This window comes from Bemisia tabaci, chromosome 6 (assembly GCF_918797505.1).
Source record: "Bemisia tabaci chromosome 6, PGI_BMITA_v3".
Taxonomy (NCBI): domain Eukaryota; kingdom Metazoa; phylum Arthropoda; class Insecta; order Hemiptera; family Aleyrodidae; genus Bemisia; species Bemisia tabaci.
In genome coordinates, this window is record NC_092798.1 from 33,882,232 (window position 1) to 33,896,832 (window position 14,601).

Below are 14,601 nucleotides of genomic sequence, written 5' to 3' on the forward strand. Positions count from 1 at the left end.
AGTTTATTTCTAACTTTTTAGCAGTTATTTCATATCTAAACATCTACTCGGCGTACTCAGCTCATGTGCAATGCTTTCGCCACAGAATTTTCAAGGAGAGCACCTAACGCATTTCAACATGTCAGATGTCGTATTCATATAGTGTCAAGGATTTGTGAAGTTTTCCAACTTGAGTGAAGCATACGTGTTGTCTACTCACCTTCCATGTAGCAGCGTTCCGCCGGAAGTAACAAAAGGTATTTTGGAACCAATTATATATTTCATTCAACGTTAACTGTTTATCTGGTGATTCTATAATAGACTGAAAGAAGAAAATAGAATAAATATAATCGGAAACCTGTGTAATGATGGACTGAATTTTGCAACAAGGAACTACAATTTCAGGCTCATAGAATCCTGAATAAGAACTCCTCTATGCACAGGAGAACTAATGACACATTAGGTGATTTTAAAAGAAGCCGAAAATTTTAGTTTCTAATTGCAACATGGGGTCCAAATCAGAATATTGACTACAGTTGGACGGTGCAGCGCAAAGGTGATTTTTTTCTCAAGCCTTCTAAAAAAAGTGTGAATCGACTGTAAAGAAAGTTGTATAAGTTGGGCTTTCAGAATTGATGTTTTTTCTTTAAATATTTGTTTGCCGTATCGTCTCCTCGTGACACTTTAAAACAAAGGGGTGTAAAATCAATCTGCTTTAGGGACATACTCACAGAAGTTGGCATTCTCTCATGTTTTATTCTGTAAATCGCTCTCATTCTCTGATGGTAAACGATCGCAGCATTGACACACTGTGACACCTCATGAGGTTTGTCTTTTAAAGTTAAAACGGAAACAAAAGGCATCTCGCACCTCAACAAACACATATACATATCATTTGTGCACGCTTATCTCTCATTAAGAGAGATCGAGCCACTAATAATCATATCAAGATCAGTATAGATCGGAATTATTTCCGAGTGATTTGTTTCAATGGTTTGAAGTTCTTTTATCTAGCATTGAGCCGTAAATTAATTATTTTCATTAGTTTACCCAGTTCATCGATTTGTTTATGTGTTTAACGTTTGCCTTGATTATCAACGTAACATACAACGAATCTTAACCGATATTTTAGTTTCAATTCTTTCGTCTGGTCTGTTTTTGATTTACTTACCTGTCTAATTAATGAGGCATACGTGAATGGTGGCCGAACATCAGCATTCTTGTAAAATTCTCTATTCCTTTGAATTTCTGAAAACATTAACGGTTCGGAATAAAGTTCAATTGTTATCCACAAATTAATTACGCCGTACATAATCTTTAATTCAATATTCATATTGCTGAAATGAAAAATGTCGACCTTCGAGTTCAGGAATTCAATTCGTTTAAAATGAATGGAAATTGATTTTTAGCTTGTATGTTGTTACTAATTGGAGCATATCAATTAGCGCATTAGTGCAGTAACGCTATCCACAAATGAATCGGTTTCTGTTCGACGGGCGTAAGTCCAGAAAGTCATGAGCCCAAGCTTTTGTTGATCACGCAGGACGCTAGGGCTCATGAATCTTGAACTTACGCCCGTTTAACCAAAACTTTCGCAAATCTGATCGGTGGTTTTGTTGTCGAGTTGTATTTCAACATATCAACCCATTACATACCAGATTTTTCAAGAATCGATTAAAGAATCAACTGCGTCGGTCTTTTATCCTTACATTTTTTTTATTCTCCTTACGTAGGGAAACCTTTGAACAATACATTTATATGGAGCATGTTGACGGTGAAACTATCAGATCACGTATCTCGTTTGCTATGTTTAAAAATATCCACTCTCATTTTATTTTTTTGGAGGAGAACAAATCAATTTAATGTCTTGAAATTTTCACAGTCTTCGGTTAGGGAGCCAAATACATGAAAATTATCAAGAATATACGTTCAGCAGTTTTCCATGCTGAAAAAATAGTACAACAGGAAGTCGTCACAATCCGATATACCTATGTGGGTTACACCGTTGAAGTGCGTCTTAGCGATCACACAAAGTACTGATTTGAGCTCATTCCATAACTCCCCATTTCGATATGTGGTCCGGCCTCGAGGGTGTCCGGTCCTTAACACCAAAATGATTCTAAAAATCCGTCATTCCAAAATAATGGACTCACCTTGCTGTACATCTAACCCTGCTCGCTCCAGCATGTATGGCAATCCTTGGGAAGCGTGCGCAAAACGACTCAGATTAATATCTTCTTCAATTGATTTCACCTTCAACGTAAGTCAATAGAATGTTAAGCAAGCATCAAAAATATCACATATGTTAAAGAAATCAACCCGACAATCTAGCAGTGAATTTTGAAGGATAGCATTCTATGGATGCAGAATCGCCTGGCTTGACGCATTTTTAGCTGGGCGCCCTGTTTTCCTGCCCTCTGGTCGGCGTACTTAGCTTGATCAACGAAATTTGTAATAAAAATTGTCAAAGATTTTCCTCGAGTTAGATTAAGATAGGTTACGTTGGTTATTAGTGTTTCAAAGTGAATCCTCTAGGAGAATAATATAGGGTCGGTTCGCGGTTCCAACTATTTCTCAAGGTGGACATTGTAATGGTGATGCATCTATCAATATTTTTTTTCAAAGTAAGCGAAGTACTGAAGAGGTAACTTAAGAGAGTTGCCAATACAGTTGTTGAAAAGTTAATGATTTTATTTTCATGGAGTGCTGTCATCGCTTACATTCAAATTGTTGCCTACATATATAGTCCACTTGGGGAGTTCCGTAAGGGCTCTCTGCATTTTTCTCTGTTAATTCTCTCGCTGATGATTCCAATATCTTTGGTTGCCGATATGTACTACGAACAGTTCGGCACATTACATACAGTATAGAATATTTTTGATATCTCTTGAGCCAGTCGCAAGAAAAAGGATTTTCCTCTCCTCGAAAGAGAGACAGATAGGTAGATATTTATTAATTTAATTAAAAGATTTAACTTCACTTTGATACAAACTGAAACTATTTACATATCGAAGAAAAACTTGAATGGCATATTTTACATGCACATGTAAGTAGAGGGAAGGGAAGGTAAAATTCCTCTCATCATATCCATCTTTTCTTCGTCCTGCATGTTATTTCAGAAATATGCTGCAGGTAATTCTGCGTGTAAACTGATTTCTTCCTTGTTTTTCTGTCTTTGGTAAATTACTCTGAAGAATCGTTTATGGCGATTGGAATGAGTTCTATAAACGCAAATAACTCAAGTCCTTTTATGCATTCGTTTTCTTGTTGAAATTCTGTTCTATTTCTTCACTGCAATGCTCGCAACGGTACCTATTTTTTTGATAATTTTCAAACGAAATTCGTGCATGAATAATTATCAACATTTGACCTAATTTGGTATGCATGAGCGTGTATGAGACGAAATGTTTTATATTCTTACTCGCTCCTCGTTAGAATTTCAACACCTTCACTGATATTATTGCAACCAAGCTGCACCAATTTAAAATTATATTTTGCTTCCAGACCCACTGTATGACTTTGGTCACACACTTGATCGAATTTTGCCAAAGGAATTTGTTTGAAAGCTGTCCTCTTGGCGACTGCCATAAGTTTTAAGTACTCAAGGAAGCAAGCTGCCTCAAGCTGCTATTTATACATAATTTTGTTGAAGTCTTATTTTCCATATTTTTTAATGCTGCATAGCATCGTTTGCAGCAAGAAGTCCGATTTCACTATTTTCTCGTTCAACCTGCCCTGCATCGACCAATGGCATTTAATTGGTTCCCATAAAACTGAATAGCGTAACCGTATCGATGAGACCTAATTAAAAATCAATACAAAAAAATTGGGATAAAAGACGTAAAACGTTTAAAACATAAAAATCGATGAGACAAATTAACTGGTATCACTTCATCATTGCCCTTCTCATCGCATTTCCCTACTCAAGAGGCCAGCTGTATCTTTGCAAGGCGCCAGGATACGACTTATTCGACATGCTTGTCGCCGTCTGCATCGTTCGTAATTGAAGGCGTTTCTTCCTTCGGCTGCGTCAAAGTCGACTTGTGTTTTAGTCATCGTAACACTCTCAGCGCGACCTTTTGTTTGTTAATCAGCTCGCTGAACAAATGTTTTGATTGCCAACGACGGTACATTTTATTTTAGGACAGTCTCGGTTCTGTTCTATCTGATATTTATTCCGTGAACTCGAAAACTTTATGCGCGGAGAGCTTTTATTGCTTGTAGAGTATATGATTTTCAGGGTTTAATTGATGCAAGTTTTTTTATACATCAGCAGGATATTACTCTGGAAAACAAACACATTGGATCTAGAGTCCAGACTCTTAAAAACACCGACGAGAAAAAGTACTCTCGATTCAATCAGAATCTAGCTTAAATCAAGAACCAAGCCTCTCAATTTAATCGGATTTCGTTTCGATTCAAGCAAAAATCCGATTGAATCAAGAGTATTTTCTTGTCAATGTTTTCAAGAGTCTGGACTCTAGATCCAATGTGTTTTTTTTCCCAGTGTAAGGTGAAAGATTCGCAACTACGAATCTTCAACTCTCGTCTGATACGTTTGTTTTAAATCGGTCCACGGGTAAACATCTAGTGACAATAATCCGACACGAAGCCGAAACTTCTTTTCTGTTTTGCCCGATGGGCGATGGGAGTCTTTATAAGCCTCCCTGCAACATGTCTTTGGGAAAATGATAAATTCACGTTTCGAGATACATTTCAATTGCGTACACTCATTTTTACAATCGTTCTGCTGTAAAGTAAAACAAAAAGAAAAACGGCGCTCAATTATCGTCAGAAAATTACAAGAAGGGTTCCTACTAAGCGTATTCGTGGGTCAATATCGTTCTAAATTTTGTATCCAATAATATTCTCTAAAGGGGTCGTCCTCATTCTGTAAGTGGACTCTATTCACTCTTGAGTCGTATCGGTTGCTCCGCTTTTGTCCTGCTGCTGCGTGATAGTTGAAATCTATCTTGTCTTATTTTCCCGAAAAATCTAGAAATAGTTTCAGCAATCAATTTGCAGGATCGATTCAACGATATTTTTCGAACGAAAGAACTTCAAAATAAACGTATGCTTTGTTTCCAACAGAATGAAATCTTCAGATTGAATTTTTTCATGTATTTATTGTCAATTCTTTGTTTATTTTCAGCTATGGAATCAGCCTAGATAATTTTTATTATTATAAGTTTTTTAGTCTCAATCTTATTAAAAAACTTGAAGCGCTCTGAAAAAAAAAGGGTCGGGTGATTTCGACATAACTAACTTAATTCGCAGTTGTGCATGTGCACCTAATTATCGGTACTCTCAAAAGTACTTAGTGGAGTTTTACGCCAATTTACTGGGGATGTGCTGCATCAATGAGTTGGATTACAGCTCCAATACGTCAGAAAACAAATCTATATAGTCGTATACCAACGAGTCGTTAGCAGTGTCAAAACCAGCCGAACCAGTTTTTAGTGTATTGACGTAGAACTTTAAGAATAACGTCTCCACGGTACCGTGATACCACTATTCTGCCGTGCTAAGGAAAAACGCCGCATGAACCTTCAGGCGTTGCCAAATTTCCTTTCATAAAACGCCAATTTTCTTGTAAACTTATGAATATTTTCTTCCCAATTTTTCAGATGATTTTGTTCACAATTTCACCTAAAGATTCTGAAAATTTAAAGGAAAAATATTCATAACTTTTCTCAAAAATAAACATTTTATCGAAGTAAATTTGGCAGCTCTCGAATGTTCATACGGCGTTCTTCCTTAGCACGGCAGTATTCTGGGCTTGCGTGTTTACCTGGAACGAGTTTCGTTGCAATTTTCCATCTACGTAATATTAAAAAATGTATCATACCTCCTGCGATGGACATGCCTGACTTTTCGCAGATCCTACGTTTGGTGGACACCCCGCTGAGGTTGTTAGTGGTGTTGGGTGTGTTCGGTCGCAGCACTGACATCGAAGAAACTATGGAAGACATTGAGACCGGTGTCGCCTGCGGAGGAAAATCTCCGAGACACATTTGTTGCTGGTTGAGGGTTTTCGTCAAACACTGTGCGTTCTGAAAGAATCCAAGCACATATTTTGCAATCCAGTATCGTAACGTAAAAATGTGAATATTCGTTAGAATTAAACTTACGTTATCACTTTTTAAAGGCTTTTGGTGACTATGAGGCAAATAATCGAAAACAGGCGACTTTCGGCAGTACGTGGTTTTTTCTGTTTTCCAGCTTCCAATTTGCCGCCCATCCCCTAATTCTATACTTTGCTGATTCCCGCCAACGGTCAACTTCTCGGTTTTGCTGACATTCACCTCGAGGCCCCATTTCCGATACTCAGCCACCAACTTTCGAGTCATGTACTCAGCATCATCCTGATATTGGGCGATAAGTACTTGGTCATCAGCAAAGCATAACGGGTAGAGAGTTTCTTCGTCACTCAGAGGAACACCCATTCCGGAACATTTTTTTCTGTTTTCCATCTTTTTTATTCCCTTTTCTTTTTTATCTAAATGTGAAGTGAAAAGCCTGATCAAGGTAATCCAAGTATATTCGGTCACAGCAACCTAATTTTGGTTCAACTAACCAAAGACGTCGATTGCCCGAGCCAATGTTCAGTATCTGCAACTGAACTATTTTGTTCAGTCCTCTGATCCACCTCGGAACAGCAAAAGGAGAAGTTTGTTCAATCTGAAAAGTGCGTTCGTGCGACTCACCTTGCCATTTAATACCATCGGTTCGTAAACCGTGGTTTCTTCTCCGCGCATGCAACGTACTTGAATTGTTTAAACACGGAACTAAAAGAGCACGCGTTCGTCGGATGATATGGACATTTCCAATTAATTTTGATACCACTCCATTGATTGTGCGGTACTACCCCATCAATAAATTAGTTTACTAACCCAACCTTTGCAGTACTACCCCAACTTGAGTTGCGGCACCATTAATTGAAAAACGCCCTATCATCCAGCAAATTGAGATAGTATCACAATTTTAGGGGGTAACCCCTACTACGTTTTTTTCCACGAAGCTATCCCGAGGACATGATACATGACGGATCAGGTGCCCCCGTTAATGAATACCTTGTAAACGTCGTTCTCTAATTCGTGGCCAGCTTGCTGCTTGGCCATGTGCAGGTGGATCATCATAGCCTGGAGCCGGTCCCTTTCCTTCTGGAGTTGGAGTTCCAGTTGAGATACGACTTGCATCTGAACTCGGGTTTGCGCCGTCGATCGGTCGTCCAGGGTGTGCTCCTTATTCAAGTGCCTGGGCAGAAAAGACAAGCACGTAGGCCCTAGCTTCAAAATTTCACTTATTGATAAACAAATATTCAATCCGGCAAGATACGAGTAAATTAACTTTCGACTCCGGTGTACTTAAAGAAAAACTCCGGCCGTGGAAGCCATACTTACGGGCTGTATAGACATATAGTCTGCTCAGGGTTCTATCAGGGGAAACAAATTTCATGGGCCTTAGCCGTAGCTTCGACTGCTCTCGGTCAGGCAACGGGTTCCACACCTGGAACTGTCGGCTTGAGTTCGGAACGGAATGTATACGTCCGTATGCTCGTAAGTACGGCTTCCACGGCCAACTTTTTTTTCAGTGTTTCCTGTGTTTTTCAGCGACTTCTTCTCTTTCCCATTTCTTAGGGTCTATATAACCGTTGCTTGGTAGCGATTCTCAAACATGGCAACACTGTTTTTCTTTCCTTTAAACGTGTGTTAGGCAATCGATTCAAATGAAAGAAAAACAGTGTCGCCAAATTGCCTTTTGGCCCCGTCAGTCTTTACTAGAACCAAGTGGCTCCTTTTGAAGAAATGTTCTGGATTTTGTCGTGAAGATGACTTCTTTTTGAATCAAGAGTAAAAGCACCGTAATCAAGCAGAATTTTGATTGGTATCTGTAAATGCGACTTTCTCATTAATATGAGTCTATTGTCTCATTGATTCCAGAAAGCATGAGGGCCTTGAAGGACGCAGGACAAGACGCATAAGTGCAGTTTTTGCTTTTTTCGAGAAATGCGTGTTGGTAGTTTCGAAATTACGTGGATCCTCATCGCGGAAAGAAAGTTCCAACATTTTGATACTTAGAAAGTAGAATTGGAGAGCACATTTTTCACAGAATATGAATTAAGAGTAGTTTTATTTAAAATCATTAACTTATCAATTTTTTTATAAAAAAACTCCCTTTATGGGTCTTGTTTTTCAAACCTCTCACATTTGATCATTTTTGCTTAAATCAAGTCACCTCTTCCCATTGTTTCTATCATCGTGCCAAGAATGTATGCAAGTATAGAGAGTGAAATACAAACAAGTCTACGAGGGGCGTTCAATAAGTAAGTATCCCCCCTCTCTAAAATCAATAAGAATGGACCAATTTTCAAAAACTTGGGCTCAAAATCTCCCTTAGGATATACTGAGTTCAACCAAACAAACCGCAACAAAATCGGACCATGTGCGGCCGAACGCGAGCCGTTTGAACGCGCCGAGGTGCACACCGCTCCCGCCAAATCCGCAGAAAGGACGACGGACCGGTCTTATGGGAAAAGTGGGCCCGGTTAAATCGGCTGGCGTTTTGATATGTTGTAGGTCTTAACCTACTGATCAAAAGTGTTAATGGGCATTTCTCCCTATCTCGAAGTTTTACCCCCATCTTGGGGTCAAAGTTGCCAATTCGGCGTATATTTGGCAGTTTTGACACCCCGGGTTTATTGGTCGCCTATGAGATTCTTTGATGGTTCTTGAGTCTTTTGTATCCTCTGAATAGGCTAGAGACCATCCAAACTCAAAAACTGACAATTTCGCCTTATGAGTAAGGGGGGGGGGGGGGTGTTCACGCCACCGATTTCAGAGTCGGCGAGCCGCATTGAACCGATTCTTTCGCCATGTTTTGGAGAATTTTTTATGCAAATGATTGCGACTGCATCTTGAAAGGTCGACTAAGATGCAGCTCAGAATATACCCCCGGGCGGGAGGGGGGGAGGGGGGGGGGGTGCGACCGAACTCGAGCAGCGTAACTGGCTTGCGCGGGTCGGATCAAATAGAGTCCCTTTATACCCAGAGTTACGACAACTCGATTATCAGCTGACTGACAGCCGGCCTTGGCTGGCCATGGAGGCCGAAACGAGTGCACCCAAACGAACGATATGAGGGATAAGGATCAGGAATCCTGCGATGTCTGTCACACAAAAACAACAACATCAACTAATTGATCAATTAAAAAGAAAATGAGATTGGTTTGTGAATAATTTCTTGATCTATTTTCATTTTGGACCGATGGAAATAACAATTTACTCTTGATAAACCACAATTAGGTAATAATTTCATTATTCTTGTTCACATACGAGGTACCGCCATCTTGGTGCACTCGTTTCGGCCTCCATGAGCGAGAACCAATCAGAATTGGATTTTTTTTTAGGCCACTTTCAGCCCAACCCTGGCCCAACCAAAGTGAGTTGTCGTAACTCTGGGTATAAAGGACTCTAGGATCAAACCGATCCTTCTATTATGTTTTGGAGAACTTTTTTGCAAGTGACTCAGGCTGCTTCTTGAAAGGTCTACTAAGATGCAGCTCAAAATATACCTCTCCCCCCCCCCCCCCCCGAAGCGAAAACTGGGCCGAAAAGCCGACCGAACTCGGGCAGCGAAAGTTGTCCGAGTTTGATTGTTGATCGGTTGATGGGTTGATAGGTTGACCGATGATTTTGTCATGTTTTGGAGTTTTTTTTTTTTTTATCCCAATGAAACAGACTGCATTTCGGAAGGTCGACTGAGATGGAGCACGGAATATGCTGTATGAGAAAGGAGGCTTCTCAATCCGCACCCTCCCTCGCAATAGGATCTCTCAGCATAGGTCAGTGTGGCACTGACACTAGTAGAGTGACACTTTTGAATGTGGCTAGGACGATTAAAACTTCATACCGTTTAAACGCATCATTCAATTTTCAGTATATCCTGATGCATTTCAGAATTTCGACGAGGGAAGGGTTATTTGCTTTTGAAAAGAAAAAAATTAAAAAGAAGAAGTACATGACCTTGTTTTTTTCTTAGATTTTCTGATTACGTAAAAAATGCCACTATACTAGTGTCAGTGCCACACTGACCTATGCTGAGAGATCCTGTTGCGAGGGAGGGTGCGGATTGGGAAACCTCCTTTCTCATACAGCATATTCCGTGCTCCATCTCAGTCGACACTTCGAAATGCAGTCTGTTTCATTGGGATGAAAAAAAAACTCCAAAACATGACAAAATCATCGGTTTGATGCAACTCGCGAGAGCTAGTTTCGCTGCCCGAGTTCGGTCGGCTTTTCGGCCCAGTTTTCGCTTCGGGGGGGGGGGGGGGGGGAGGTATATTTTGAGCTGCATCTTAGTAGACCTTTCAAGAAGCAGCCTGAGTCACTTGCAAAAAAGTTCTCCAAAACATAATAGAAGGATCGGTTTGATCCGACCCGCGCAAGCCAGTTACGCTGCTCGAGTTCGGTCGCACCCCCCCCCCTCCCCCCCCTCCCTCCCGGGGGTATATTCTGAGCTGCATCTTAGTCGACCTTTCAAGATGCAGTCGCAATCATTTGCATAAAAAAATTCTCCAAAACATGGCGAAAGAATCGGTTCAATGCGGCTCGCCGACTCTGAAATCGGTGGCGTGAACACCCCCCCCCCCCCCTTACTCATAAGGCGAAATTGTCAGTTTTTGAGTTTGGATGGTCTCTAGCCTATTCAGAGGATACAAAAGACTCAAGAAACCATCAAAGAATCTCATAGGCGACCAATAAACCCGCGGGTGTCAAAACTGCTAAATATACGCCGAATTGGCAACTTTGACCCCCAAAATGGGGGGGTAAAACTTCGAGATAGGGAGAAGTGCCCATTGACACTTTTGATCAGTAGGTTAAGACCTACAACATATCAAAACGCCAGCCGATTTAACCGGGCCCACTTTTCCCATAAGACCGGTCCGTCGTCCTTTGAAGTCCGCGACAAGAGAAGAGCTTCTCTGCCAACGCTTCAGTCGTTCATCACTGACGAAAAATCAAAGAAGTTTTTGTAGAATAAAGGGCTTACCTCACCTCTCCACATAACCAGCTCGATCCAAGCAGGTCTGATACTGATTGTGAGACTAAGAGAACAGCTTTTGGATACCACGCGTGTAGAGGTCTTTCAACTGGCTGGGGATGAAAGTGTTGACGACTTGTTTGACCTCTTCCGCTGATTCAAAATGAACTCCCTCAGTTCAGATTTCAGAAAAGGGAATAAATAGTGGTCTTTTTTGCCATTTATTACCGTATTTTTCGTCAGTGATGAACGACTGAAGCGTTGGCAGAGAGGCTCTTCTCTTGTCGCGGACTTCAAATTTCCGCGGATTTGGCGGGAGCGGTGTGCACCTCGGCGCGTTCAAACGGTTTGCGTTCGGCCGCACATGGTCCGATTTTGTTGCGATTTGTTTTGTTGAACTCAGTATATCCTAAGGAAGATTTTGAGCCCAAGTTTTTGAAAATTGGTACATTCTTATTGATTTTAGAGAGGGGGGATACTTACTTATTGAACGCCCCTCGTATTTTCATAAGTTCAACCACAAAACACTTTAGAATTGGAGTGCGAATTTTTCACAGAATATGCATTAAGAGTAGTTTTAATTGAATGAAATCATAAATGTATAACTTTTTTCAAAAACTACCCTAAAGCGCCTTGTGCTTCAAACCCCTCGCATTTGATCATTTCCGCTTAAACCAAGTCGCTTCTTCCCACTGTTTCCATCATCGTTCCAGGAACGTACGCAAGTGTAGAGAGTGAAATGAAAACTAGTCTATTTTCAAAAGTTCAATCACAAAACACTTTCGATCATTTTCTGGGGATGAGAGCCAGTCTGTTGTCCATCTCTGACAAGCGGTCGTCTTAGCGTCCGTCTTAGGTCATGGAACTATCTAAAACATGTATCTTTTTTTTCTTTTTTTTCGGATTAATAATTCCTGCTGGTTTCTCACACAAGTGCTATAACTGAAGAATGTCAATCTTGCCTTTCAAAATTCTCACTGCATTTGGCATGTATCATAACTCATTTACTCCTTTTTTTCTTTCTTTCTTTAGTGAAAGAACATCGAAGCTATCTGAAAAATATGATTGATTTTATTGCCGCGTTTTTCGGTGTTTTTCTTTGAAAAGAACCAAATCCTCATCAATCAGTCATCGGATCTACTCCTTGCGACCTCTGGCAATACTCACTGATAAAAGGCGTGAATGTCATCGCAAACAGTCTCGCAGCCGGGCCACTTGCAGACTCCGTGACCGTACAACATGTGCAGTTTCTCGTTGTCGCCGTTTTCGTCCTCGACCCCGACCGAGCCGCCGTTCAGACACTCCCGCCTACTGATTCCCATCGACACTAGAAGACCTGCGAACATAAAATCAAATACAAACCACCGGTATTAATTCATTGCGGACATTTGTCTCCCTAATCGCCAACCTGGACATTGGAATAGTGGGCCTTTTAAAATGTGTAAATCAACAAAGAAAGTATTAAATTTGACAACCTGGTAAATGTACCCATCCCCAGTAACATATACACCGGGCGCCTCCGTTTTAAATGTGTAAGTGGGAAGTGGTGGGAAGAACCTTCTCATAGGTATCAGCTGGCGCCTCTGCATTATTCCCGATGTAACATATGCAACACAATTTACGCAATAGAGAATACGTTTTTGAATTATTTGTTAATCTCGCATACGTCAGAAGAATATCCTAAGGTAAACAATTAATTTTCCTCTGCCTTTGCATAGTTACAGCCCTTTCGAAAAGAGGACGCTCTGGCTCTCTCACATGGAAATTCTGATGAAGGAAACACTAAAAGGTCGATCAAGTGGATTGAATTTTGCACAAAGGAACCACTAGCATTGTATTGTTGCTAAGATTGTGCAACTTCTTTTGTCTTGTAGGAAAAACCCGATGATCCATTAATAGTTTCTATTTTACTCGCTAAAAACCGTGAATTTAAGACGAAAATTACCATTTAAATTTCATAGTTTTTCACGATTTCCGCAATTTTATTGCAAAGGATGAAGTTGCACAATCTTAGCATCATTGCAATGCTAGTGGTTCGTTTTTGCAAAATGCAATCCAAGTGATCGGATCTTTCATCATTAAATAATTCATCGTCAAGTTTCACTCCGCGAAATGAAATTGCGAGGGCATATTCAAACTATTTTTTCTTGTAACAATAAGTCGCTCAACCAACAAGAAGTTTTCGGTTCCAAATTTCATTTCCTAAAAAATTAAAGATCCAGTCGGGACCGAAGCCGAGTGGCGCTAACTAGCGTGGGAGCTGAAAGCGAGCAAAAACTTGCGGGATGAATCGGTGTCCAATCGAGAGGCGAAACGACGTGAAACGTCGCGTAAATAATTCATGAACCGTTTTCCGAACCGGCTCGGGGGGCGCGGTAGAAGCGAGGAAATATCGCCGAAACAGGGACAGCGATCCCAGCGAAGGCGCAAAGTGACTGAATTAAAAGAAAAAGGATAAAAATGATAATAAAAATAATGATTATAAACAAAGTAAGATTATCGAGGGCGAGCGGAACCGAGTCGCGCGATAAAACACCACCGCAGCGTCGAACCTGATTCACGGACATTGTTGCCGCCGTCTTAAAATCTATCGCGGACATTTCCGCGTCGACCCTTGAATGGACCACTAGACAAGGCACGCATTCAAGCATTCTGATACATGTTTCTTAACCAGAATTTCACGTAGAACACGATTCGCACAACAAAAATTACTGAAACTAACTCCTAACGAAGATATTAACGTTTTTATTTCACATTGGTTACGAGGAATTTGAACTGCCCGCTCACAAGAAACTCAAAGCTCTACGTGAGTCAAATCGCGCACCACAACAGTTTCAGCAAGCCTCTCGATCGAGCACTGTTCATTTCCCACCATGTGTTGTTCAAATTACAAGCAATTTGCTATAGCTGAGTCAAAGCGTCAAGATTGAGGTTGCCAGATTTGTATATCGTAGAGACAATCATAGTAACGTTTAGCGCGCGATGTGAATCATGCAGAGCATTGAGTTTTCATGAGCGGGTGGTTCGAATTTACGCATCAAGAATCATCAAATATCTACGTAAGGAGTTGATTTCGGTAATTTTCGCTGTGCGCATCGTGTTCTACGTAAAATTTTGGTTAAGAAACATGTATCACAATGCTCAAATTCGTACCTTGTCTAGTGGTTTATTGTCGTCCCCTCCGACGTAAGGACGGAGCTCCCGTATCTCAACTCCCGCGTGAGCTCCGTCTCACGTATGATTCCGTGTTTGCCGGGGCTCGTTTAGGAATCGAGATACGCCCTTACGTTGCAGGGGCGACATTCGTGTGAGGTAACATATCATTAGCATCGCCCGCAGACGGTGCCTCAGCAAAACTGTTAGTTAAGCTCTTAATAAAATTATTGGGGTTTCGGCTAGGTACTCCTAATGATAAGAAGAACTAATGAGCTTTTAGCCGATTTTCTCTTCAATAACATGTAAACTCAGGTCGTGCTTTTTTTTTGGGGGGGGGGGGGGGTAGATTTTGAAGAAATATCTACCTTTTGCAGACGGTACGACCTCGTAATTTTCGGGAATTTTTGCGCACAGAGCATCGATC

At 40.9% G+C, this 14,601-nt stretch overlaps 1 protein-coding gene across 3 annotated transcripts in view; it reads right to left on the reverse strand.

The window, feature by feature from the left end:
- FoxP (forkhead box transcription factor P) overlaps positions 1–14,601 on the reverse strand; it is a 116,863-nt gene that overhangs the window by 16,452 nt on the left and 85,810 nt on the right. For all 3 annotated transcript variants that reach the window (XM_072301272.1, XM_019060004.2, XM_019060005.2), the window contains exons 4-9: positions 12,189–12,357; positions 7,053–7,236; positions 5,828–6,032; positions 2,133–2,177; positions 1,151–1,227; positions 200–301 (exon numbers count right to left, since the gene is read on the reverse strand). In XM_072301272.1, the coding sequence (XP_072157373.1) occupies positions 200–301; positions 1,151–1,227; positions 2,133–2,177; positions 5,828–6,032; positions 7,053–7,236; positions 12,189–12,357 (782 nt within the window). The remainder of the gene's footprint in view (positions 1–199; positions 302–1,150; positions 1,228–2,132; positions 2,178–5,827; positions 6,033–7,052; positions 7,237–12,188; positions 12,358–14,601) is intronic.